This window comes from Phoenix dactylifera, chromosome 6 (genome assembly GCF_051530095.1).
Source record: "Phoenix dactylifera cultivar Ajwa chromosome 6, Ajwa_hap1_PhDact_Kaust_v1.1, whole genome shotgun sequence".
NCBI classification, from domain to species: domain Eukaryota; kingdom Viridiplantae; phylum Streptophyta; class Magnoliopsida; order Arecales; family Arecaceae; genus Phoenix; species Phoenix dactylifera.
In genome coordinates, this window is record NC_143195.1 from 28,413,480 (window position 1) to 28,440,494 (window position 27,015).

The following is a 27,015-nucleotide window of genomic DNA, read 5'->3' on the forward strand; positions in this document are numbered from 1 at the left end:
ACCACCCATTTCGAATGCTAGCTTCACTTGCTAGACGAGCGACGAACGCACAGAAAAAGAAGCCACCGTAAGTGCACTTGAACACTTCCTGCCGAAAGGAGCGGAGATAAAAGAGGGAAGGGAAAAAAAAATGCAGTCGGCTCCTCCGCCGGCCCCCAAGGAGTCCCGTCACCGCTTTTGTGTTCTCGTCATCGCCCTCCTCGCCCTCCTCCTCGTCCTCACCTACTCCTCCTCCTCCCCCGCCCCCCAGCTCCGATCCTCCGCCGCGCTCCTATCCTCCTCCTCGCCTCCTCCCTCCCTCGCCTACCTCCTCTCCGGCACCGCCGGCGACTCCGACCGCCTCCTCCGCCTCCTCCGCGCCGCCTACCACCCCAGGAACCTCTACCTGCTCCACCTCGACGGCGCTGCCCCCCAGGCCCAGCGCGACCGCCTTGCCCGCGCTGTCCGGGCCGCCCCGGCCTTCCGATCCACCCGCAACGTTCACGTCATCGGCAAGGCCGACTTCGCCAATACCCGCGGCTCCTCCGCTCTCGCCGCCATCCTCCACGGCGCCGCCATTCTGCTCCGCCTCGCACCTAATTGGGACTGGTTCATCAATCTCGATGCCTCCGATTACCCTCTCGTCACTCAGGATGGTAACATCCGTCTACCTATGCTTCCTTCCATAGAATTGGAGTTGTTTTTTAGCTGCAAAACGATCGAATTTTTCAAATCAAGATCATATTTTGATGGGGAGTTTGTGGACTGAGAGTTCAATTCTTGGGTGGAGTGCTAGGTCACTGAAACAACTCCATTGGTACAATTTTCTTTTGGTGAAATGGAAATGTGATAATGATTGTGTCTGTTAAAGTTTCCGGTTCTTTACCTTTGAATAATACTACCTTTTGTTGGACTTGAGGAGGGGAAAAAACGGATCGCTGAAAGAAGCTCTATGCACCAATGTTAATTGTTTCTCTTTTGAGCAAGAAGTTATGTTGATGCTGATTTTATTTTGCGATTATTTCTCTTCTTCTTTTAAATCTTCTTCATCTTTTAGATTGGTGATACAATGACCCATTAGGGATGTCCATCTATGGTGTCTCTGATATGGATATCGTGAATGTGGAGGAAAATACACTTGCAATGGTACATTGGGGGATTATCTGTATGCTTGTGTAATTGAAATTTGAACCACACAAGTTTATGCCACATACAAATCTATAGATAGTATTTTTTGAATTTTGGAAATTTTGGGATGGCAGGATCAATGGCCTCTCCAATCCCTCCTACTTTGCCTTGTGGAAAGGCAGTAGGGCATTCAAAGACAGGAAAAACTTCTTAGCACCTGTTTGGATAATCCAACAGGATTTGGGCTGAATTTCCTGCTGGATTTGCCGACTGGGAAGCCCGTTTGAGCATGGAAAAGGTAAAAAGGACCTCCATGGGTTATTTTTTCTTCTTGCAGGCTAACAAGCCCACAGGCTGGGACTTCAACGGGCCTCTAAAAGATTTTAGGCAGGGTGGGCCAACAGGCCCATTGCTGCAGGATTACAAACAGGCCCTTAATGTTGAAACAGCTATGTCACTTGCACTTGCCATATGGTGACATATGGTTTGTAATTAGTCAGTTAGCCAACTTTTTTAAAGAATTGTTTGTTTAGAAGGAAGATCTACTAAGTTCATAACCTGCAATATCTAAAGTATCTCTAAACACGTATATCTGCCACTCAGGCGGTTGGGCTATTTGACCAGATTTTTTTTTAAAATATTTGACCCGGTGTTTATTATTTTGCAGATCTTCTTCATGTTTTCTCTTTCTTACCCAAGGATCTCAGCTTTGTTCAGCATTCGAGTTATATTGGTTGGAAAGAGTATGGTCATTTGAATCTTACTTTGTCCTTTTCCCCTCTCTTCCAATATCAAGCATTCTGCATGATTTTAATTTGTTATCATTAGCTTAACAAGTGCTTCGTATAATAGGTTGCGACGAATAAAACCAATTATTGTTGATCCTGGTCTTTATCTCTCAGCCAGAACTGATGTGTTTTATGCTACACAGAAGCGTGATTTGCCAAATGCCTACAGGTTATTCACAGGTTGTTATTGGTTTATTACACTTGATATGTTAACTATATTTTTTTTGTTAAGCATGCAATTTTATCTGGAAGCATCCGATGCCTAATCTTTGCAATTGTACGTGACTCTATCACTTTAAAATTTATTGGCAGAATTCATGTCATAGTGATGTGGATAAATTTCAGTTTACACAAATAGAACTAAGATATTAGATATGCACCACTTTTTTCATATTAATAATATGAAGGCGATGAATTATTTGTGAAAAAAGAGAGATTTAATTAGCTCGATACATTCTAACCGCTATAAAGTATTTTGTTAGCAGTCTGTAGTCAATATGTTGTAGTTTCACAAAGTTTTTTTAAAAGAAAACTCTAACAGTCAGCAATGAGTATGTTTTCCTCCATGGCAGACCATTTGAAAAATTGGTTTTCCAATTTATTTTAAGTTAGCTAAGATCAAAAATTTTCAAAGTGCTCAGTTTTCATATTAAAAATATTGGTGCAAATAGATATGTAATTTAAAACTCTTGAATTTTCTTCTGACAGTTATAAACATTTAATTCGAGTTCTGCCAAGAAAATTATGCAATGTTTCTAACATTTGTACTGATTATGTTTTACCTGATGATATCATGCATTTCTGATAGCAAAATAGTTGTCCATTGTAGTATGGGTTAAGAATGACAATTTTAAAGTATTTGCTTGAATGTTGTGGCTGTTTTCTCCAATAGATTGATTTCCATGAACTTTGAATTGGCAAAGGCTAGCAGTAAATTAGACAGAAGAGGGTTGTGAAAACAAAGACCATATTAAATTGATGTGGAGGGGCAACAAAAGAAATGATATACAAGGCAACAAAAGAAATGATATGCAAGTGAAACACCATAACTATTGTAATCCTTGGCCTTTATGAAAGTCCATGCCTACAGAAGAAATGGAGAGGCAAGAAACCAGTCGAAGAGAATAGAGTAGTAAGAATAAGGAATAGAGTTCAACAATTCAACAAGGTTTCCCTCATAGAAGACAAAGCTGCTATACTGATGAAGTAGAAGAGTTTTTTCTATCCACCCTCAGTCTTGCAAATAAACCTTATGTTTTCCATTGTATAATAAAAATCAACATCACCAAAGTAATAGGAAGAGGGAAGATGGGATCATCGAATAATAGAAATTATTTAAGGTCTAGAAGAAACTTGAAGAGTAACCCCTTGACTGAAGCAAAAGAGTTTCAATGCCAATATAGATTATTTGTTACATTATTTCTGAGCTCCTTTCTTATCATAACAACTGTATATAGGTTAGATCCCTGTATGATCTGAAGCCAGTGCCATTAAGTATGGTAGGGTCTTTTATTCTATCTAATTAAGCTTCTTTTTATAGGGTTTATATGCTTGAATGTAGATATTTCTTCCTTTCTCTTATGTTGAATCTGATAGAAGGTAACTATTGTGGAAGAATGTGGTTGACAGTTGCAGGTTGATGAGCATCAGAGTGAAATAGTTAATAACTAGGGGGCAAAAGGCTAGCATGAGCATATATTCTCTTCCAAATTAACAAGAAAGCAACTAGTTTTTCGTTATTCTCTCAGCAAAGGCACTTTGGTTTCTTAAGCTTAGCTTTGACTTTTCTAATATTTATTTTCATCTGCTTGACCAGTCTTGTAGATCCTACTTGTTATACTGACTGGTTTTATAATTTTTTGTTTGATGACTAAGGCAATGTGTCCCATTTGTCTGAATACATGAAAATGTCTGACATTTTTAAGAACCTAAAACAAAGACTTTCCTATACCGCCAAAAAATTATAAATATATAAATGAATATTAGTATTTTAGGATGTTGGTCTCTAGATTAAGTTGACCTTTAGCATTGCTTATGATTGGAAAGGAAATATTTCATCTCCCTTGATATCAAAGTAAAAGAAAAGACAGTTGTTTACACTTTAGTAAAAGTGCCAGTACACTTCATTTAATGTTATATACCACTAGTAATGGCTGAGTGCAAGGTGGGCAATGCACCTGGATATTTCTACAGTATCCATGTTGACTACTAAAGTGGAACATTTAATGTTAGGTGGTTATTTGGAGTTCAAAATCTTGTATAATTCATTTCTGGAAATAGGAAAAATTTGACACTAGGATCAACCAGGAAGTTTGGAAATTAAGGTGATTGGATAGGATAATCCGAGTTGCAACTAGTGGTTCTGATCATGGATTTGAGTTAGATATGCTTGAAAAAGATTTGTTTACTGTTCGAATATCCTAGGTTTCAAGAAGGTTTGTAAGCATATTGCTGGAGAGAAAATAGATTTAAAGGTGAAGTCTTCATATATATGAAAAGAGTTGTGGGGGTTGCAATAGTCGAGGACACAATGATAGAGAGCTAGTTAAGGTCATGGTTTTAAGTTTCGGCCAAAGCCGATATGTTTCAGCCATAACTAATTGATTTCAGCCAAGACCAAATCGAAATTGAATCCCAGTTTCGGGTTTCTGCAAATTTCGATTTTAGTCCTGTTTCAATGGTTTCGGACAAACTGACTGAAACTAATCATAAATGCTCTTTTATGTTTCTTAGTATTTACTATCATTTTTTTATCTGTTTGCATATAATATTAATTTTTGATGGATTTGATTTCTTTTTCTTGAGTAGAAGTAAGAGTAGATTATAAACATGATGTTTAATGAGCCAAGAACTGCAAAATGAGCCTTACACTTTATAAGGACTTACTTGAACAACTATGAGACATTTTATAGGAATAATATCTTTTTTCATATAAAACTTTCTGTGAAAGGGGGGACAGGTAGCAAGATCTAATCCTCAATGGGGATCCTTATTTCTTTTTTTATTTTTGTTTTGCATTTATCATCAGACAAGTACGGAAATTTGAATTTCTTTCACTAATACAAATTGTTAAGGAGAGACATATGTAAGTTGGTACAATCGGTGGCATTACTATATTCAGTATTTTAGTAGATGCCATACTTGTCTAACGTTCATTTTCAGTTGTTCTTGAACAATGAAATGGAATAGAGTTCCCCTATTTTTATTGGGCGTGCATACACAAATTGTATTACATAATAAACTTAACATAATTACCTACATTTAACATTCTATAACTACATGTATTTGATTACATAGCCAATTAGTTCTAAACAATGATAAAACAATGCCAGAATTAAATTTGTTTGTGATTTCTACTAGAAAATGAAGGAAAAATATTTGAATGCACTGGGCATTAAAAAGTTTCATAATTGCTAAATACAATGAATTTTTAAATAACAACATTCAAGAAATAAATAATATATATAATATGCATAGTATGAAATACCGATATGCATGACATTGACTATATTCACCAATGTGCAATATCAATGTTAGCCTAAAAGTGTCAAAACTTCAAAGAACTATATAACATACTCTAGATTATTGTGTATAACTTTTCTTAGTTTCTTTGATTTTTCTTTAATTCTTTTAATTTTTTGAATTTTATTTTCTTGACCAAAATTCTAAAACTTCGAGGGAAACTTCTGAAACTGCTGAAATTGAAACGTCATGGAGCCAGCCGAAATCGAAACAAACATCGATTTTTTATACCTTGATTAAGGTCATATTGGCATATATGTTGAAGATCTAAGAAGATCCTAATTAGAAGGGGTGCTTGAATTTGTGATAATTTTTTGGCAAGATAGAAAGGCTCAGATTATATACATAAATACATACATACACACACATGCGTATATTCATATGCATACATACATACATACATACATACATACATACATATATATATATGTATCAAGGAATGCCGTACCGGCCCGAAACGGCCGGTACGGGCCGGTACAAACCGGTCCGATCCTTGACCGGTACCGAAAACAGATGAAAACCGGTGCGAACCGGCCGGTACGGACCTCGTACCGGCCGGTTCGGACCCCGTACCGGCCGGTTCGCACCGGTACGGTTTTTTTTTTTTAAGAAACCACAGCGCGAAGCGCTGTGGCTTTTAAAACCGCCGCGCGTGGTTTTAAGGGAGAAGTGGCCCACGGGCCACTTCTTTCCAAAAAAAAATGTTTTTTTTTTTTTTTTTTGGGAACCCCAGCGCCTCACGCTGTGGTTCCTAAAACCACCGCGTGGCGCGTGGTTTCAATAAACACGCGCCGCGCGTGGTTTTAAGAAGGAAGTGGCCAACGGGCCACTTCTTTCAAAAAAAAAAAAAAGATGCTGTGGCCGACAGGCCACAGCTTTTTTTTTTTTTTAATGGGAAAGGAAGTGGCCTCCGGCCACTCCTTCCCATAAAAAAACAAAGGAAGTGGCCTCCGGCCACTTCTTTCCCATCAAATCAACGAAAGAAGTGGCCGAAAGGCCACTTCTTTTCTGTTAATCTTGGATTAACAGCACGAAGTGGCCGAGAGTCTCGGCCACTTCTTAAGCCTCTCGTTCGGTTATAAAAACCGAACGAGGCTCTGTCCAGACTCCAAACAAATTGAGGTTCTAAAATCCAGGAGTGAGTCTCTAAAGAGTAATCAGAGACGGAAAGATTTGAGAGATAGCCCACAAATTGAGGAGGAGGTCCTGCCCAAAAAATCCAGCGGAGACTATTTAAGGTGCGGTTTTTTTATCCTATATTATTTCATTAATTTTGTTAATAATTTACTTAAAAAAAATAGTTTATAAATTACTTAAATAATAAGATAATGCAAAAATTTACTTTATTAGCTTAATTTTTTGATAAGTTGTCCTTTTATGATAGAAATGGAGCCATCAAGAAAAACGAACCCTGCAAAGCGTGATATTGGCTGGTCTTATGGGCGAAGACTTGGAAGTGAGGGGCAACGACACCAGTTTCAATGCAAGTTTTGCGACAAGGTTTTCAAGGGAGGAGGGGTAACCAGGTTGAAGCAACACTTAGCCGAAAATTTCGGTGAGGTTGCTACGTGCCGAAATTGTCCTAACGAGATTCGTGTGCTGATGAGGCAGAATCTCGCTGAGGCCAAAGAAGCGAAGGAGATGGCTTCCAAGAAGAGGGCGGAGGTCGATCGCCAAGCGGCAGAGCCACCTTCCTATCACTCTAGGGAGCCAGAGGAGGTCGAGGATCTAGATGAGGAGGAGGCAGATATTCAGGCGGCCATGCATGCAAGCCTGGATGATCAGTGGCAGCAGGAGGAGGTGGCCAGGCATAGGGCTCGATTTGGGCCCTCTGCATACGAGTCGGGCGGCGGTTCTCGAAGCACTAGACAAGATCCAGAGTTTTTGAGGACAACTTCAGTAAGGAAGGGCGTCGGCAAAGAACGTGGCCGGATTGCATCTATGCTGGGTAGTTTTGGTAGCCGAAAGAAGTCATCTAGAGGAATTCCAGAAGGAGCGACAATTCATGATGTAGATCCGCATGCTCTCCCCAGTAGAGATTCAAGGCAGCAGAGGGTAGACACAATGTGGATGAAGGATAAGAAAAAAACTATGTGGCGAGCTATTGGATCCTGGTTTCACTTCAGCCACATCCCAGCGAATGTGGCAGACAATACATACTACAGGTCTGCCATTGCCGCCATACAAGCTGCCGGTCCCGGTGTAGCTCCTCCAGGCCCGAAGGATATATACGGTGAGCTTCTTGACAACAATAAGGAGGAGCTGGAGAATTGGATTGACTCCTACAAGAGCAAGTGGCCCATATATGGACTAACCATCATGTGCGATGGTTGGACCGGTCCGACCAGGCGGAGCATCATCAACTTCCTGACATACTGTGATGCTAAGACCTTCTTCCACAAGTCGATTGATGCTTCGGCTTATGTGCACAACACCTCGTACATGCTAAAACTTATGGAGGATGTGATTGATCTGGTAGGAGAGGAGAATGTCGTGCAGGTCGTCACTGATAATGGGCCGCAATATAAGGCTGCCGGGCAGGTCTTGATGGAGCGGCGGCCACATATTTTCTGGACCCCATGTGCTGCACATTGTATCGATCTTATGTTGATGGACATTGGAAAGATTCGTAGGGTGCAATAAACGGTGGAGACAGCCCAACGCATTACGAGGTATATTTATAACCATAACTGGGTTCTTTCATTGATGAGAAAGTATGCAGGGGGAGAGATTCTGAGACCAGGAGTCACACGGTTTGCTACCAACTTCATCGCACTTGATAGCATACTCGAGAAGAGAGGAGCCCTACGTCAGATGTTTGCCAGTCCCGAGTGGTATGATAGTAGATATTCTTATGCCGTCACTGAAGGGGGCAAGATAGAAGACTTGGTGACGAGACAGCCATTCTGGCAGTGGGCTACTACAATAGTCAAGGCTATCAAACCATTATATGAAGTGCTGCGGGCCGTAGATAGCGAGATCTACCCCCAGATGGGGTTTTTGTATCACATGATGGTCAAGGCAAAGGATCAGATTATGGAGGCAGATCCAGCACATGGCCGGTCATACATCAACATCATTGAGCAACGGTGGGGAGCGCAAATGGGTACGAAATTACATTTAGCAGGTAAACTAAGATATAATTATAGTGACAATTATAGTGATGGATATAATTATATAATTATGCTAAGATAGTCTCGTATATGTGCAGCATACTACCTAAACCCCCGGTTTCAGTACAGCATAGATGGAATTGGTATGGATGAAACACTTCTGGATGCTTTGCGTAATGTGATTTACAAGATGGAGGCAGATCCAGAAAAAGCGGCCCTATGTCTTGAAGAGGTAATTATGATTTAGTAATTACCAGCATGTGTAAGTATATCAGCATCTTCAATTATTAACATGGTTTTCTTATGCTTATTTTTCACAGAGCAAATTATTTAGAGAGGGCAGCTACAGTTTTGGCCAACGAGCGGCTGTCGTCAGCAAACACAATATGAATCCAGGTACGTGACACATCAGGAAAACATTCACCTGGTGTTACTTAGTTACTATTATGGAACTATCATATATGTAATTTTCATAAATATTTTTGCAGCTGAATGGTGGGTGCATTTTGGCGGATCCGCGAGAAATCTAAAGCGGATAGCTATCCGGATCCTCTCCCAAACAGTCTCCTCTAGTGGATGTGAGCGCAATTGGTCCACCTTTGCCCTTATCCACAGCAAACAAAGAAACCGTTTGACGCAAAAGCGCCTCAACGACCTTGTTTATGTGCATTACAATTTGCGGTTGAGGCTAAAGTGCATCCAGGAGGAAGTGGAGCTCAAGTATACAGATCCGATTTACGGGTCTTTCACCGCTGATGACGATGATCCACTACTCGGCTGGCTTGTAGGCCAGCAGCAGGAGCCCGAGCTTGACGAGCCAGGATCGCCTCCACGACCAGCTACCTTCATAGCCACCGAAGCTGGGGTCGATCCAGAGCAATGGGCTGAGCGCAATATTCCACGCACTCCCAGAGCTGATCAGCCGCAGGCACAGGGGAGCCAGACAGAGAGGGCCAGGAAAGAAAAACAAAGAATCCCAATGGAGAGTGTCGAGGAAGAGACTTGGACTAGCAGCGATGAAGGTTCTGGTGGTGATGGATCTTCTAGCCATGGAGGGAGCGGAGGACAGTATGGTACTCATGAGACACAGCCGGAGGGTGGTCTTTATTTCACCGGTGAGTCCCAATTTATGGGTGCTACACAGGATACGGACCACGGTCGACCACCTGATAGATTTCGTGAGGATATTATTGGATATAGAAGACGGGCTCCTCGAGGTCGTTCAGGAAGACAGGATACGACTGCAGATCCGACAACATATGGATACGGATTCTATTATCCACAGCCTCAGCCTGACGAATATGAATATGGTGCAATGGATTTTGCTTCCGCTATATTTGGATGGGCCCCTACACAATCAGAGGACACCTCTCAGAGCCAGAGCGTGAGCGAGAGATCCGACAGTTCTTATAACCTGGCGCGCGTTCCTTCTGATTGGGTTGATTTGCCTCCTCCTGATTATACTTATGATCCAGATATCTACGAGAGCCATCGGCACTCGTCCCGATTTTAGATATCCTAGAGTACTTTAAATGTATGTAAATGATTGTATCTTAATTTGAAGATATTTTATGTGTATGATTTTATCATTTGGAACGGGAGGAAAACATAACATGCAATCATGCATCATATATGTTTCAAATTTCAACCCTAAATTTAAATATGAAAATATCAAAAATCATGAAAAAAGTAATAAAAAAACATCAATTTTCACTTAATTTAAGATCCAATAGAGACAACATTAAAAAAAAAAAAAGTCTGGCTCGCGGTAACGGCCGGTACGGTACCGGTCCGGCCGGCCACCGGTACGCCGATCCGGACCGGTACGGCGGACCTTGATATGTGTATATATATATATATATATATATATATTAATTATATGTATGTACGTATCTATGTATGTAAGCATCTTTCTTGACAACATGAGACAAAGAGGTATGTTGACACGAAGGGAAAATAGTTTTAACTGTACATTTATTTCTAACATATTATATGAAATAAAACATTAGAATGTATTATTTGTATTTGCTCAATGAAACTTCTTAATTATGATACACAAAAAATGATAATAAACCGATTCTTAAAGAGGACAAATATTTACTTCTACTGTCATTATCATGGGGCAAACTCATTATTGGGACAGGTCAACTTTCCAGCATTCTCTAAAAGCTGCACCAAGAATCTGTAAAGCATTAAAGTATTTGTCAATTATCTGATGTAACATATTTGACATAAATTCTTGAAGCTGGACATGACAGTCTGGCTTGCGCATGCCTAATCTAACACAGATGGGAGTTATAAAATGATCTGAAAGAAACTTATACTAGCACCAGAGTTAGCCCTTCGAACAATGGTGGGCAAAGAAATAGTAAAAATAAGAATAAATGATTATGGTTATGGTTTTATATTACAAGGGAGTATTATACAATATTATGTCATTTCATTTGTGTCAACTGTATAATTCTTTTCCTTTCCAGTGGGTTGGCGGGGGGATGGTGGTGTTAAGTTGGTGAATGTGATATACTGATTAGTTGTCAAACTGATGGAGCGGAGATGCTAAGATGCTAAGCAGCATACTGTTGGTGCAGGTTCTGCTTCTGTAATCTTAAGTCGGAAATTTGTGGAGTACTGCATCTTGGGTACTGAGAATTTACCGCGTGCTCTTCTTATGTACTATGCAAACATGCCTTCATCGCACACAAACTACTTCCAGACTGTCCTCTGCAACTCCCCTGAATTTAATAGGACTATTGTTAACCACAATCTACGCTATGTAAAATGGGACATGCCCCCAAAAGAGGAACCCCGTGCACTGACTCTGAATGACTTGGAGAATATGACTCAGAGTGGTGCAGCCTTTGGTAGGAGGTTCGCCAAAGATGATCATATTCTTAACCACATCGATCAGGAGGTCTTGAATCGTGATCCCGGCAAGATAGTTCCAGGAGGCTGGTGTCTGGGTAAAGGCCATGGTGACCCATGCATGATCTGGGGTAGCGCAGATGTTTTGAGCCCAGGTCCTGGAGCCATGAGGCTTGCACGCTTCATCACACAGCTGCTCTCGACTGGGACTTTCCATTCACGTCAATGTGTATGGGACTAACCATGTAATTCAAGGTACACCTGCTTCTAGAAAATTTTATTAACTAATTCTTGTTTTTAGGTCTTATTGCACTGTTATTAGCTCTTATAGTGCTGTTGATTTATGATGTTCCGTTAGTATCTTGTTAGGTACTCTTAACCATCATTCAAATATATTTCCCTCTACCGCCTCTGTTTTGTTTCATGCTTAACCTGTCGGTAAACCAAGATGACTGTGGTGGGCATATTTTGTTAGTCCAATAGTAGATCAAATTAGGAACAAGAGTTATGCATAGCCAATTTTCATGTTTGCATCAGTTTATTCTTTAGCGTAGAATTGTTTGAGGTTGGATGTTATTAGTTCTTAATGGGTCTTGCAAGGTAACAGGAAATCCTTGTACCAAAGGTTTCTAAACATCATAATGTTCAATTGTTCACGGTGCATTGAGTGACCAGCATTGTAACCTTCCTTTATGAACTATGAGCAACTGAAATTGATGATTTTTGTTTAGACTTCCAATTGGTCAGTGTGTTTATATCAGAGGATCAGTTAGTATATTATTTGGTGACACATTTTTAGTTTTATTATGATGTCTTAATCAAGTAATTCTCGTATTGATTGGTCTTATTTAAAACCAATGAGGCCTGAGAAGGAATAAGCTTCAGAAAATTAGATCAAGGAGCTGACCCTTGAGGTTTAGATGTAGGAGGGTTTGGAGCTACTTCTAACTTACAGGAACTACTTTGCATATAGCTTTTGGTTTCTTTAAGGCAGCTCTAGATCATCTTTTTTGATGGTAAGGGAGGCGAAATGCCGCCCAAAAAGTCTAGATCATCAAAAGCTACATTTTCAGGTTTTTGACCCCGTTTTCTTTTTTTAATCTCTCTCATCTTTATTCTTCCATTGATTTTGAATTCACACAAACTACATGATGAAAACTCATTTTAGAAGGATCATGGATTTGATTTGCATTAGCATTATCATCATTTACATGAGAAAAGAAATAGGTGATATCTGATGATTTTGTTGTTTTTGAAGAGGATGGATAAGTCAACTTGAATATATTCATCAATTTTTTGGGAAATTCTATCATTGAAATCATCCTATATGCCTGACCAAAAAAATGAAAAAAAGAAAGCCACATTTTTTTTTTTTTGGTTGACAACTGTGGGTAGCCTTTGGTTGGTTTACAAAGTCATGGAGAACTCTGTGCCTGAGAACTTGAGCCAGCATCTGCCCATCATTGGGTGGCCGCTGTTAGGCTATCAGCTATTCAATTCGAAGATGATGAAGAGTTGGGGACAAGTCCCCCTCTATAAGGATTTTGAGCAATGGGATCGGACTGAATTTTCTATTGAATTGGATTGGGCTCCCAGTTCAAATTTTGTGGGAAGAAACAAAAGATGGAATTTTTTTGCTTCTTGTAGACCAACAAGCCCATGGTGACATTTAATTAGGAATTGGATAGGTCAACATGGCATATTCTTGCAGTAATATCCAAACAAATCCTTGAAGGAATATCTTTCAATTTTAGCAAAAAAAAAAAAAAGGAATATCTTTCAAGACATTAAAAATCGGCGCCAAGAATAGGCTTATTTTAAGGGGATAAGAGGGCATTCTACGTCATAAATTTATTACTATGTTGGTCGAAAAATATTCATATCACATGATAAGAAAAAATTATCATATCTAATTACTTTTTGTGCCCGTATCTTTTCTGTAAATGTATATTGGACTGTAAGAATAGCTTTATCCTTATGATAAAGAATTTGAGTTCACTTGGTTGGGCTAGGGGTATGTCAAATTATAGGATAAGCAGACAATTCTTGAGAATTATTTACCTAGAAAAATAATGGCAGAGAAAAAAAATTTAAACACATTTAGTTGGTGAAAAAAATATTTGAAAAAGTGGTACCGGAAAAGATTCCTAAGTAATCCTACATAATTTTCAATAATATTTTTGGATAAATAATTCAAGTAATGATTTTTTTTGTTCATCCCATTTATTAGGCATTTATGGCCCACTTAAATGAAGGTTGTCGGGTCATTTCAAATATTGAACTATATTTATATGAGTACTTGGTCTGTCTAATAAAAGAGATTTATCTAAAATGTTCAGCTTATGTTTTTTGTTGAGTTGGAACTTAGTATGATTGGCTAAATTAAAAAAAAAAGGGCATTTGTGAGTTTCAATAAAAAATGGGGGCATTTCAATCAAACAATGATAAATTCAGACTACCTTCACTCCATAATTTAGCGTAGAAAAAAATACTGCCTCTTTAATGATATTTATTTTACTCTCTCTCTCTCAGTAAAATAAATGTTAAGACCTATCATTTATTTCATTTTTTTTTTCCATGCTAAAAATAATAATCTGATATAAAACTCATTTTCCATGCTAGATTACGTCCAAACAAACGATCCTTAGAATGGTATCCTATGCACTCATTCCTCAAACAAATAAAACCTTCTATCTCCTGGAATAAGTACTAGCTCTTCAACAATATGTAAATAAATTCCATTTATCTCTTTCTAAAATTATTCCACAATCAAATATACCATAAAACAGACCAAGGTAAAATTTGGCTCTCAAAATGTTGCTCCTCTTTCTAATCATATTTAGCTCATCGAAATTTATTGAAACTTTCTTATTTTATCAGATAAGTTATAATAGGCAAGGTACGAAACATTTTTCTTGTTTTTATTGGGCTCCGGAAACATAGTTGGCAAGAAATCCAATCCTAGAGTAAGTATTTTTTCTTTAATTCCTAAAAGTAGGTTGTACCATTTACGGCTAGTTTATATTTTGAGAACATCAAACACAGTCAACCGGGAGTCCTACAACTACATGTTCTCTCCTAGCATCTTAATCACAGCCACAGAATCTTGTGGATAGATCTGGACCAGTAAGATATTGCTTTCACAGCCAATCTGCACCATCAAATTCTCAATCTGGAGGTGAATGGCAAAATAAAAATAGCCTTCTTATTTGACATGCAAAGAGGTGGTAGTAGAAGTAGTACAGTGGCTAACAATGACCGGTACTATAAGCTGTACTCCCTCTTATTTAGCGGTTTTCTTTCAGTACAAGTGGAGACCTGAAAGTACAAAGGACCCAATAGAATTGGAGTGTATAAATAGAAGCAAGTAATACACCAATTCATCCAAAGCGAAATGAAAGAAAGGCAAGGGAGGATAACGAGATTGGGGGGAAGTTCCAACAGGAACGACCTGCGACCACATGAGCTCGGGTCCTTCATCGCAATCTCGTCCCTCGATTGCTGCAATCGGACGGTGCCCGTGTGTTCTCAGGTCGCCCCTGCCGGGCCTTCCACTGCCGTGGTGTCGACTCCCACGACTAGGAGAGAAGGTATATAATCCAAGTCTGATACTGTTGAGATCTCAATCGGGACCTGATTAAATTTTCGTAGTCCATGAGTTGGAATCCAACTCGGTTTAATGTGGCTCTTTTTCCTGTTTAATTTTAATGGGCAACCCCCTGTTTGTCAGAGTACTAACATATGATTTGCTCCATGGCTTTTACTAAATACCGCGGAAGGCAATGAGCTCAGCTGGCTGCTGCCGAAAAATTATATTTACATCGTGTGTGGTCGTGCACCATGCCAATCATATGCTAATTTTTATATAGCAGTTACCAAGATGAATACTTCATGGATGAAGCCTATATAGACGAGCATATATGATTGATATGGTGTACCGATGTATGATGCATATGATCTAAGATATAATTTCTTCATTTATAGTCTTTATCAGAATTAGACCTTAGACCCGATTAATTCTTGAGCTGGCACGAGACTTTATAAAATTATTTACTTGAACCAAGTTATCATGATAGCTTGCTCAAAATTTTCTAAGGTACTTTCAAAAATATTATTTATCATTTGATTGATTACAAACGATCTGATTATTTGTTTAAAGATAACCGGCTATAACAAATTGCGAGTCTAAGTATAGATGGTAATACCGTAATTTAGACAAAATTTACTAGTTAATGTTCAAGAATTGCATGGATAATTTTTATCTATATAAATACGGGCCTGGCCCGGCTTGGGAGAATAAATCTTTCGTACTAAATAAAAGAAGTAGGGTATTTTATTATTGGAATATCCATTTCGAATCATTATTTAAATTAATTTTTTGATCATTTTTTTAAAAATGCTTATATATATTTTTATATTTTTATACTATATATATTATATATTGTTCTTTTTATTTATATTTATAAATTTATAATAAAATAACTTACAAGTTATATCATAATATATATATATATATGTTATATAAATAAACATTATAATATTTTATATATCTTTATTTTATATTCGTTTATATAATCTTATATCTTTATATATATATATATATATATATTCTTTTTTTATAATATAAATTTTTTATTTATTTATTATAGTTATAAATAAATAATATAGTTTAATAGAATATAAATAAACTTTGCGTAGCTTTCAGGGGTCATTATTGGCCACCTCCTTCCAAGTTTCCCTCTTGGCCTTCATCCTTCTCTTCTGCCCCCTGTGCCCCCAAGTCCAGCCTCCGATCCTTGGCTCCGCCTGTGCCACCCCTCCCTCCTCGCCAGGTCCCGTCCGATTCCATCTCCGCCGACGAGAGCACCTCGTTCGACCCCTCCCTCAATCAGCCGCCTTCTTCGTCATCTCCCTCTTCTTCTTCCTCATCCTCCTCCTCCTCTGCCCTGCACCCCCAAATCCCGCCTCCGATCCTTGGCTCCATGTGCGCCGTCCCTCTCCCTTCACTCTCCCCTGTCTGCCTCCGTCGCTGCCGACGAGAGCACCTACTTCGACCCCTCCCTCGACCACATCTCCCTCAAAGAGCTCACCACCATCACCGACGGGGATGCCTCCGAGTCCTCCCTCGACCGCATCTCCCTCAAAGAGCTCGCCGCTGCTACGAAGGGCTTCGCTGCTGACGGCATCATCCCCGACGGCAGCTTTTCTCTGCAAGACCTTCCATGGCTTCCGCATGTTCCTTGCCGAGAAGGAGACCCTCGGCCGCCTCGGCCGCACCCACCTCACCCGCATCCTTGGATACTACATCTCCAGCATCGACCACCTCCTTATCTATGAGTTCCATGAGCACTCTCCCTCGACCATTCGCTCTACAAGTCCAACTTGGCCAACTCGGTCTCCTTCCTGCTCTCATGGCCGATCCGGGTCTAACAATCAATGGCCAGGATTAATCTCTATTTTTGATAAAAAAATTTATAAAGAAGCATTGTAGCAATTTCGAACTTCATAATCAGCGTGTCTATAATCTTGAAGCACTGCATCTCCCTGTTAGTTTGGATCCTATTTGTTTCACAGTTGAAGCAGCGAGACTGAGCGGCATGTATCTTGTGTTATTTCGGCCTTACTAAATCTTGTGATTGAATGGTATATATCTTCATTCTTTCTAAAAAAACTAGATGATTTTTTTGTAAGCGAATGAAAATGAAAAGCCAATACGCAATAACAAATATGTTGCTTCTTTTTCAGAAGGGAGAGAAGGTAAATAAGCTTGCAAGTTTGCAACTCTGGCAAAAAAACAAATAGACTTGTCACCTTCAATTAGAAATTGCTTTTCTTTTCTCTCCTTGCCTTCCGTTTAAGATACATAGCAGGGGTGCCTCGAGTTTGGATCCTCTATGATTTCTTCTCTCTCGATAGTTGAACTAGGTCGGAACACAGTTTCAGCTCCTCCAACTCTTGTTCTCCATGCTTGTTTCTCCCCCATCCATCCCTGTTCTGTGGATTGGCAACTAGTCTTGCTACCCAACCAGTCTAGATCAGACGGTGCTTCACCTCCTCACCTTTGCCACTCTTATCACCTCTGCCATGGCCTCCCTATGCCTTTGTCATCTCCTCCACCTCACCTTTGTTTTCAACCTCTCTACCCCCCTACCACTCCTCTCAAAGGATTCTCGAACTCGCCCTCTCCATGCACAACCCTAACAAGAAGATAGACGTCTATTGTGACCTACAGATCTAACACCATTGTTAAGTATGTGATGAGGCCAACGACACCATTTGACCATGGCTATTAACGCACAAAGTACATTGAGGCCAACGACAATAGAGTCGTCTTTTAGATGAGTTTTAGAGCCAGGGCATAGGAGAGAAGACACATGATGATATTGTACTATATGACATCGATTAGACTCAAGAATGGAATGACTCTCCGCTTCCATGGAAGAAGAGGAAAGGGCAGAAGAAAACAATGGCAAAGAAGAGGTAGAGGACATAAGGTAGAGAAATCATATTTTGAGCCAACTCAACCGGCTCAGAATGATGGTTCTAAGAGAAAATTCCTTCATAGAACATATACCGGTTCGCTAGATAAAAGCCAACATGAGTTTGGATCCACTACCGTGCATTTTTTACACCACAGAGAGCTGTGCATGCATGGATTGCCATGTCATCCATCTTAGAAATAGAAGGCTCACACTCATTTTGGTGGTTGACTTCATCAAGTCAGGATGCCAAATATGTGGATAGTTAGCCAAATGTGCTTGATTGAGAGATTGTCCAAGAACTCTCTATTTTGTAGATGGGTGACATGGTAGCAATCAATGCATGTAGAACCCTTTACAGTACAAAAGATGCACCATAGAGGATCTCCCTTTAAGCTGGAACAGTTAGCAAAGACAAAGTTAGGATTCCTTAGCAATGCAATTTTGCACCACAAAAGGCCATATAGCTCTTGATTGCCACCACATTATTCTGTCGTGAAGGCTGTGGTCTGTCAAAAACCCTATAATCTTTTGCATGACACACCATATTTGATAGTCATTCATCTCTGCAATGGGATGACAACTGAGGGATGTATTGTCTATGGTACAAAACATGCACCGCAAAAGGATCCAAACTTAGCAAATGTATCCAATATAACTGATTTGACTTAAAGCATTTTCGAGTGATTTACATTGATTCTTGAATTCAAGTACATCTCAACCAGAGTTGGATCCAACGTTGGGTGCAAATATACAATTAACTTAAATCCTACCTATGAAAGAATTGGATCGAGTTAGGGTCTAAGGGTGGTCTCTAGGTTAGACTAGGTAAGGATAATATCTAGGTCCAAATAGTTTGGACAGATCATAACGAACTCTAAGATTTAATTAAGGTACTGTTATTTGGAAAGCCCAATCTCTTTAGTATAACCATTAATTAATTACATAGCCCTAAAAGTATAACTATTTTTTTACAATAATATTACAAATATAAAGATAAAAGTAATAGGAGGTGAAAATATTAGTTCCAAATTAGGTCTTGTAATAGGTTGGATTGGGTTCATAAAAATTAAATCTATATCCGAAAATGACATATGCTCAATTAATTGGTTGAGTTCATGTCAAATGAACTTATAGTAAACCAAAGTTTGGATGCAAAAACTTGCATAGGTTTATATTGGACCCACATTTGGCCCATAAGCTTGTGGGTTCAAGTTGGCATAGGTGTGCAGATGATCTAATCGGAAAGAAGGAAGAATTTTCTCAACCTGATCACTGAAATATCACAAAAAAATAAAAAAGAGAAATTAACAAAAGTACAGTTTGGATCTCTCTTTCTTTCATTATTGGTTAATAAACTAAGATGCATAGCCTATATTTATAATAGTGAGACCTGGCTTTGCATAATTCAGGTTGGATTTCTCTTCTACTTCGAATAGGACTAAGGCTCTATTTGGGGGCGCTTTCGGAGGGCCAAAAAGTACTTTCTGGCCCTCCAAAAGTACTTTTAGATAAAAAATAGTGTTTGGTTAAATTTTAGAAAGCTGAAACAGCTTTTGGGGAGAAGCTCCAATTTGGAGCTTTCCGAAAATGTTGTTTTCAGCTTTGTCGGGAAGCTGTTTTTGGGATCAAAATACCTCCATTTAAATCACACTTTTTTCTCCAAAACCCTTATCCTGCCTTTTCTTTTCTCCCTTTCCCTCTCAATCTTCTTCTTCCTTTCTCTCTATTTGTTAGCGAGGTAAATGGTCATTAGAAGGATAAAAAATTAATTTACACTAATAATTATAATATTTTATATATTTATTATTGCATTATACTATAAATATAATATTATATTACATTATATCATAATACATTGATATGTTATTTAAATAATTTAATATTATATTAAATTATTATTCTATAATACATAATGTTATATTACTATATTATAATAATATTATATTATATTACATTAATATTATACTATATCATATATTTATGTATTAATACATATTATATCTTTTTATGCTCTGTTATATAATACTAGTAATATCCTTTATGGTCATTTTGTCACATAAAAGTACTTTCTTAGTTTGTTTACCAAACATATGTTAAAGTGCCACAATACTTTAGAAATGTAGTTACCAAACAGCAAACAGCTTTTTATAAACGCTCTGCTTCAAACAGTTCTACTTCTAAAAGCTCTACTACTAACAGCTCCCCCAAACAGGGCCTAATTTTTCTAAAATAGATATGACTAATAAAAATAAACATCAAAAAGCTAACATTCTACATAAAGTTTGTCTTCTATCGCTTGACCTAATTCTTTCTGGATTGAAATATATGCTCGATTAATTTTTTTTAAAAAAAGATTGGTTTGACCATCCTATTTCAGAATCCAATGATGAAATTTAGTCATGATTACTAGATGTGCCTCCTTCTTTAGGATGGGGTGTTTCATTGTAGATCTCAAAAAGTTATCCAATTTTAAAAAAAAGATTATATCAATCGAGAATCCTATAATCAAGTTATGGCCTCCGAAAGTTTGATATATGATTTGACTTTTTGATGTGGTAGTTCTTGCTCCGAATTTATCTTGTCCTACCATAGTAGCTAAAGTGTTCCACATTGAATCTGGTGATCTTTTTGAATCACCGGATTATATTAACACTTGTAGTTCGATGATGATGTACCTCACTATAAGGCTACAACTTCGGTAAGTTACATCAAGCTGAGTTGGTCATATTAAGTTGTACCATGTTAATTAAATTATATTGGATTAAATAAAATTTTTAAGATTCCTTCAGAAAAAAAATAAATTTTTTAGGATAGAGAAAAATTTGGGGCATTTTGGAGTATTTTTGGTGGATCGAGGCCACAACCATTTATCAATTTTGATGATAAACTAACATGATGTGATAAGACTAAAGATAGATAAGTATTTTATCTATATAAGTTATTTAGTTAGCTGGGTTAGATCAAGTTGGGTAAGGGCTGGGTTAGGATCGAGTTCAAAGTCAATCTTTATCCAACCTTACTTGAGATCAATTTGGAATTTCTTGATCCAAGCCCAACCTAAATTTGTAAAACTTCAGCCCAACCCTACCCAATAAATAGTTCGAGCAAGATGGGTTCAAGTTGAGCCTGATCCAAACTATACCCTTACATCACTAGTACCACATCAATATATAAAGCTAACAATATAATCAAACAAAGATTGGTAGCATTTTCCTAACATAAATGGCCTATAACATATCTAGGTAGAGCTTGTACCTGGAAACTTTATAGTTGGCTTGAGGAGGAAATAGATAATTAAAGGTCTAACATAATACGTGTAAACGTTACCATGTCCGCAAACGTTGAGATGGCCGAGTTGGTCTAAGGCGCCAGATTAAGGTTCTGGTCCGAAAGGGCGTGGGTTCAAATCCCACTCTCAACATATAATATCCTAATGTTTTATTTAATCCATTTTATGTAAAAATTACGCAAAATTGTTTAATTTTTTTATTTAATTTTGCTCAAAACAATTATTTTATTTCTCTTGGACAGGAAAAATAAATTACTCAAAATTATTAAATTATTTTCCTTAATGGATAGGTTTAATACCCCTTTAGACCATTGGTTGCTCAAATTTAATTGTTTTATTATATTTCCCTATGAGAATGTTAAATAATCCTTTGAATCCCATAGGATGATGGTGGCAGATTACTCAAAAATTACTTAGTCAATAGTCAAACAAAGTCTACTATCAATCATGCTGCAAAATTCATGAATTTTGCGGAAAAAATTATCTAATTATTGATTTTGTAGGACAAAGTTGATTTATGTTTTTTTTTTTGGTGCAGTGTTGCGCATTTTAAGGATCCTCGACAACTTAGGCCCTATATATGTAAGTATGATGTATTTTAAATGAATACATGCTAGTTATTTAAAATTTATGTATTGGGGGCATAGTAAATACATATTGGATATTTTAAATTTATGTATGTCATCCATGTTATATTTAGATCCTGGGGCAGAATTATTCAAGAAGCCTTAAATATGCACCACCAAGAAAAGAATCCAGACAACCATCCGTCAACCCCATCTGTCACGGTTGTTCATGAGACAAATTACCATTCTATTTGGCCCCTTTTTTTTTCAAAAAAAAAATCCAGACAACCATGACTTGGATTTAAATCTATTCTTGCTTACCTTGGTGCTATTAGGTTTGTGAATAAACCAAGGATAAAGGATTAGAAAAGTACGAATTTTTAATAACCCGTCGTAACTCGATCTTTCTCTAACAAGTCCGATTGCTGGAGATGCTTGACTTGACCGATTCATTCAGATGGTGAAAAAAGAATAGGAAAAAAAGAATCCAGACAACCATCCGTCAACCCCATCTGTCACGGTTGTTCATGAGACAAATTACCATTCTATTTGGCCCCTTTTTTTTTCAAAAAAAAAATCCAGACAACCATGACTTGGATTTAAATCTATTCTTGCTTACCTTGGTGCTATTAGGTTTGTGAATAAACCAAGGATAAAGGATTAGAAAAGTACGAATTTTTAATAACCCGTCGTAACTCGATCTTTCTCTAACAAGTCCGATTGCTGGAGATGCTTGACTTGACCGATTCATTCAGATGGTGAAAAAAGAATAGGAAAAAAAATCAAAAAAGAAGAAGAAAAAGATTTTCTCTCTCAATCTCTCTCATCATGCAAAGGAAACAGAGAAGAGAGCAGAGAGTGGATTGAGTTTTTCAAGATGCTAAACTCAAAGCCCATTTATAGGCTCTGTCTGGATAACTAAAGAGACGCGATAGTTTCTGAAGATACATTATTTTTCGAAAACATCGTATTTTTTCGAAAACCAACATTTTCTTCCAAAAAGCCGCAACTTTTTTGAAAAAAACTACAACAAAAAAATATATTTTAAAGCATTTAAAACAACTAAAATTTAGAAAATAAGAAAAAAATTATTATTTTTTAATTAAAACTCTAACAATATATATATATATATATATATATATACTAGAATCTTATGATGATGAGAGCGACGATAAATCAAGCCACATGCTCATCATCCATAACAAATTGATCTACCTTTTTGGTAATTACCAAAGGGTGTGATAAATCTACTTGTGGCTCGACACATATTCTGTGTTCCTCACAAATTAAGCACCAATTAACATGGCCTAATATCTTCTTCTTTCTTATTTTTGAGAACATAGTCTACTACAATTGTCACCGATCCTTGACTTTGGGAACCCCAACGCCGTCCACGGCAGGAAACTAAGGCGACCATGGCGTTGCTGGGACAGGAGCTTGCGAGTCCCAGTCAAAGTCGCTGACATTAACAGGACAAAAGTTTTTCCAGGACGGTGGCATGGACTTGCCGTGATGCCACTGGCACCGATCCGCAGCCTTCTTCAGGCAAATACCAGCATATGCTGTCTGATTGCCATCCTTGAGTGTAGTCCGACGGCCATCTCTTTATCACTATGTGTGGAAACTGTCACCACTTCCAAAATGGCCACCTCCATTGAGTTCGGATGCTCCAACGGTGCATGATTTGCACCACAAAAAGTGGTGCATGATTTGCACCACAAAAATTGGTGCAATCATAGTGACTGTGACATTATCTAATCACAGAGACAGACGGCTATCAAATAGACCAAACGTTGGATACCATACAGCGCATTTTGCATGCTGTATACTGCACTCTATTTGATATCCATCCATCTCGGTGATCGGATAACATGGCAACAGTCCAGGGCCATATATTATTTTCTGCAGTGCAAAATAATGCTCTTGGGTGTTGCATCATCTGTTAAAGCTATATTACTCATATTCCCTTGGTCAACTTTGGTGAATATTTACATCTCATCTCAATAATCTAGCTGGTGACCATGAATAAGCACCATGTCGATTATGTTTTGATAGAATTCAGGCAGGTAAGAATCATATGACTTTTGTTAAGATTGAATAGAATTCTGGTGTGAAATCATACTGAGGACAGAAATTCAAACCGAACAGATAGAATTTGGCTATGATGTGAATAAGCTGGCCAAAAGATCGAGTCTTGACCGTTGGCCGGTAGAAAACCAACATAATCACACCAGTCTTAAATTTCCAAGAATAGAGAATTATATTAGAGACCGAATGAGTGAAGAGGGAGCCAATACAGCCTATGGATAAGTTAAAAGCCGATAAGACATAATTATCGACCCGATATTTGTAGAATGATTGTGCTTGTGTACGTACATAGTAGCAAGACGATTGACAGCAGTTATCAGAACCATCAGGAGTAGAGATTGGAAGGGGAAAAAGCAATCGCCAGAGTGGAACTATTGTGTTGGAGGGCAGTTACTATATACTAGTATAAATATTAGAATTGTATTTTATATTAAGACCCTTCGACAATCAATCCAATCAAACTACCTTTTATCTTTATCTTTATTTTAAATCTTTTATTTTAGGAGTAGACGTAACTAAGATTATTTATAGTAGTTTGGCGCTACATCCTTACCATAGTCCAATGTTATACCTTTACCGTAGTCCAATATCTCACTTTTCTATTCTAGCTCAACACTACATCTCTATCCATTTCCATCTCCTTCAAACAGCATGAGGGTGGCGAAAGTTCTTGAAAACCATGGTATCTCAAGCACTATTTCTAATTTTTTTTTTTTCGACCTACATTTTTTTAACTAGTCCAACACTAATGTCACACTTATGTATGTATCTAGGTCTAGCCCATGCAAGCTTGGTGGCGTGAATATCCGAGTTTTCCCCCTCGCCACTAGCCAGTCTTTGAAGTCAGCGCCAGTCTGTTTAGGCTGGGATGCGGAAATCACGCATGAAGGTACCGATGGGGAACGCGAGAAGGAGAATCACGACGAAGAAAATCTGGTTCAGACTTGCTTCTAGAAGCATTAGAACGTACGGCAACGTCAATGGTGCGATGACTTGCCTTTTAGCCACAGTGACCTGGGTTTGGTCGTTTTTGGCGTGCGCAGGTCCTACCACAGCAATCTTCCAACCCATCCCCACGGACGCGTCATGACTTCTACTCGTATAGCTTTCTTTCACGCAGGTAAGTACCTGCAAACTCAGAAGTTACTAGGCCTCGAGTTGTTCCACTAGTCTTCTGGCATTTTATCTATATAAGCAACCACCACACATCCTTGAGGACATCATCCACTTCTCTCATTGTGGGAGAACCATAGTAGACCATTGTGCGTTTTAGTTGAGAGATGGTGATGAGCTATATACCATCTTTTCTTCTAGCACTGCTGCTAGCAAGTTCTGGTCTTGGCAGCTGCTTTCCCTTCACCTCCCTTGCAGAAGCATGCAGTCCGAGTGGCCAACTTGTAGGCAAGGCTGGCCACTGCAACACCGAGAACGACTCCGAGTGTTGTAAGGCTGGACAGAAGTACGATCAGTACCTTTGCTCGCCGCCGGTGACCGGAGCCACCAGTGCAAGGATGACCATCAACAGCTTCAAAAAAGGTGGGGACGGTGGTGGACCTTCGGAGTGCGACGGTCAATACCACAGCGACAATGAGAGGGTTGTGGCCCTCTCAACTGGATGGTACAATCAGGGTAGCCGATGCGGCAAAAACATCAGGATCAACGCAAATGGTAACTCTGTTCTGGCTAAAGTTGTTGATGAGTGTGATTCTGTAAAAGTTGCGACGCCCAGCACGATTTCCAGCCGCCATGTCCGAACAATATAGTGGATGCATCAAGGGCAGTGTGGAAGGCTCTCGGGATCCCTGATTCGAAGATTGGGGACTCTCAGATTACTTGGTCCGATGCATGATGAGAGATGATCTCGAATTAGAAGCCTATGTTATGCAACTATAATAAATTCCAAAGTCACTATCTGGCTTTGTTTGCCCTATGTTAAATAAATCATATCAATATGCAACCGAAGGACTATAGTTGCCTATAGTCCAGTTTGCCTTCCAAGTTCTCTGCTTACATGTTATGTACTAATGTTATCTTCTAGTTTTTTCTCGAACCAGTGGAGACACCAACCCAGAACCAAAATTCATTTAAAATCTAATCACAAGCAAGACAATCTATCTATGGTCAGCCTCTACAAATTTATGTTGCAGTATCTTCTAGTACACCTAGACCATCACTACAGAAATATTAACTTTTACTAGCATTTTTTATAGCCTTTACGGACGCTTATTAGCGTCGGTAAAATTCCAGCCGACGCTAGAGAAAGCGTTGCAAAAGCGTCGGCGGTATGCGAGTGGAAAAACTTTTTGCAGACGCTAAAAGAAAGCGTCGGCAAAACCAAGCATTTACCGACGCTTATCAAAGTATCGGCGTATGTCCGTTTTGTCGACGCAAAAACACATCGGCGAAAGCCTGTCTTACCGACGCTTTTAAAGCGTCCGCGAAAGCCTGTCTTACCGACGCTTTAGAAGCGTCGGCGAAAGCCTGCCAGCTGAGGTTTTTACTGTAGAGACTTTCCCAATTAAATTATAAGTAGGTTGATCAACTGACTCTTATACATGTTTGCATGGCATTTGGATATTCAGTGAAGGATTGGCATTTCTTCCTTTGTGTCGGCTTGAGATTTGGATAATTCCATCTTGATAAGATGATGTTCCTCCATCATCCTGTCCGTTCTAGGTGCAAATTATTCAAGAGGAGATTTTTTGCTTTTTCTTCCATCTCCTTAGGTGGGTTCGAGGATGCTTTTAATCCAATCAAAGCACTTAAATTTAAGTGTATCAGATAGCAATTAAACTTCAAATTTTCTATAAATATCAATGTTGCTGAATTCACGCCTAGACTAAAATATATGATAACCATATATCATCATCACAATAGATTTCGATACAAGGAATCTTTTAGGATAAAGTTTTAAATGGTTTGGACATCAGAGATGTTGTTGGATTTTTCCTCTTTTTTTTTCCAAAACCAGAAGGGGAGGATGGAGCCTAACAAGATGTTGGATGTTAAGGTGGTTAGTCATGAATTCAAATTCCATTTAAGCCAATTTTTCTTCAAAACTAGCTTGAATGCCTTCACATGATTCCTTTACCAATTAAACTAGCAACTTTGCTCGTGTAAGCATGCATTACAAAATCATGGGATTTCCTGTGAAGGTGGAATTTTAGTAGGCGAGATGGTTGAACAACATGCATGAAT

General features: G+C 38.6%; 2 protein-coding genes, 1 non-coding gene and 1 pseudogene across 7 annotated transcripts; all 4 read left to right on the plus strand.

Moving 5' to 3' along the window:
* The first annotated feature begins 23 nt into the window (after positions 1–23).
* Positions 24–19,113, plus strand: LOC120105712 (beta-glucuronosyltransferase GlcAT14A-like). 2 transcript variants are annotated; one of them, XR_016395777.1, is made up of 5 exons: positions 24–635; positions 1,775–1,850; positions 1,960–2,075; positions 11,119–14,982; positions 17,138–19,113. XR_016395777.1 is itself a non-coding variant. In XM_039118430.3 (4 exons), exons 1-4 carry the CDS (start codon positions 131–133, stop codon positions 11,631–11,633), a joined length of 1,212 nt encoding a protein of 403 aa, XP_038974358.3. In that variant the 5' UTR covers positions 24–130; the 3' UTR covers positions 11,634–15,132. The 2 variants fall into 2 exon arrangements, 1 of the variants encoding a protein (XP_038974358.3); XM_039118430.3 differs by lacking the exon at positions 17,138–19,113 and having other exon boundaries at positions 11,119–15,132.
* On the plus strand, positions 6,127–10,334 carry LOC148699613 (uncharacterized). Of its 3 annotated transcripts, none has more exons than XM_089923969.1 (3): positions 6,127–8,762; positions 8,851–8,926; positions 9,019–10,334. In XM_089923969.1, the coding sequence occupies exons 1-3, from the start codon at positions 8,676–8,678 to the stop codon at positions 10,041–10,043; spliced, it is 1,188 nt and encodes a 395-aa protein (XP_089780095.1). In that variant the 5' UTR covers positions 6,127–8,675; the 3' UTR covers positions 10,044–10,334. The 3 variants fall into 2 exon arrangements, 1 of the variants encoding a protein (XP_089780095.1); XR_016395775.1 differs by having other exon boundaries at positions 8,851–10,334.
* On the plus strand, positions 14,840–25,815 carry LOC113460947 (kiwellin-1-like; annotated as a pseudogene). The gene is made up of 3 exons (XR_016395778.1): positions 14,840–14,982; positions 21,702–21,745; positions 24,591–25,815. The product of XR_016395778.1 is annotated as a kiwellin-1-like (transcript).
* On the plus strand, positions 21,215–21,295 carry TRNAL-AAG (transfer RNA leucine (anticodon AAG)). Its single transcript has one exon. It is a non-coding gene; the product is annotated as a tRNA-Leu (tRNA).
* Positions 25,816–27,015: the final 1,200 nt, after the last annotated feature.

What these genes read in the sequence shown, in the direction of transcription:
- LOC148699613 (XM_089923969.1), top strand. Translation starts at nt 8,676, where the DNA reads ATGGATGAAACACTTCTGGATGCTTTGCGTAATGTGATTTACAAGATG. An exon ending in CGGCCCTATGTCTTGAAGAG is followed by an intron (nt 8,763 to 8,850) that starts GTAATTATGATT and finishes TATTTTTCACAG; the next exon opens with AGCAAATTATTTAGAGAGGG. An exon ending in CAAACACAATATGAATCCAG is followed by an intron (nt 8,927 to 9,018) that starts GTACGTGACACA and finishes ATATTTTTGCAG; the next exon opens with CTGAATGGTGGGTGCATTTT.
- LOC120105712 (XM_039118430.3), top strand. Translation starts at nt 131, where the DNA reads ATGCAGTCGGCTCCTCCGCCGGCCCCCAAGGAGTCCCGTCACCGCTTT. An exon ending in AGTTATATTGGTTGGAAAGA is followed by an intron (nt 1,851 to 1,959) that starts GTATGGTCATTT and finishes TTCGTATAATAG; the next exon opens with GTTGCGACGAATAAAACCAA. An exon ending in TGCCTACAGGTTATTCACAG is followed by an intron (nt 2,076 to 11,118) that starts GTTGTTATTGGT and finishes CTGTTGGTGCAG; the next exon opens with GTTCTGCTTCTGTAATCTTA.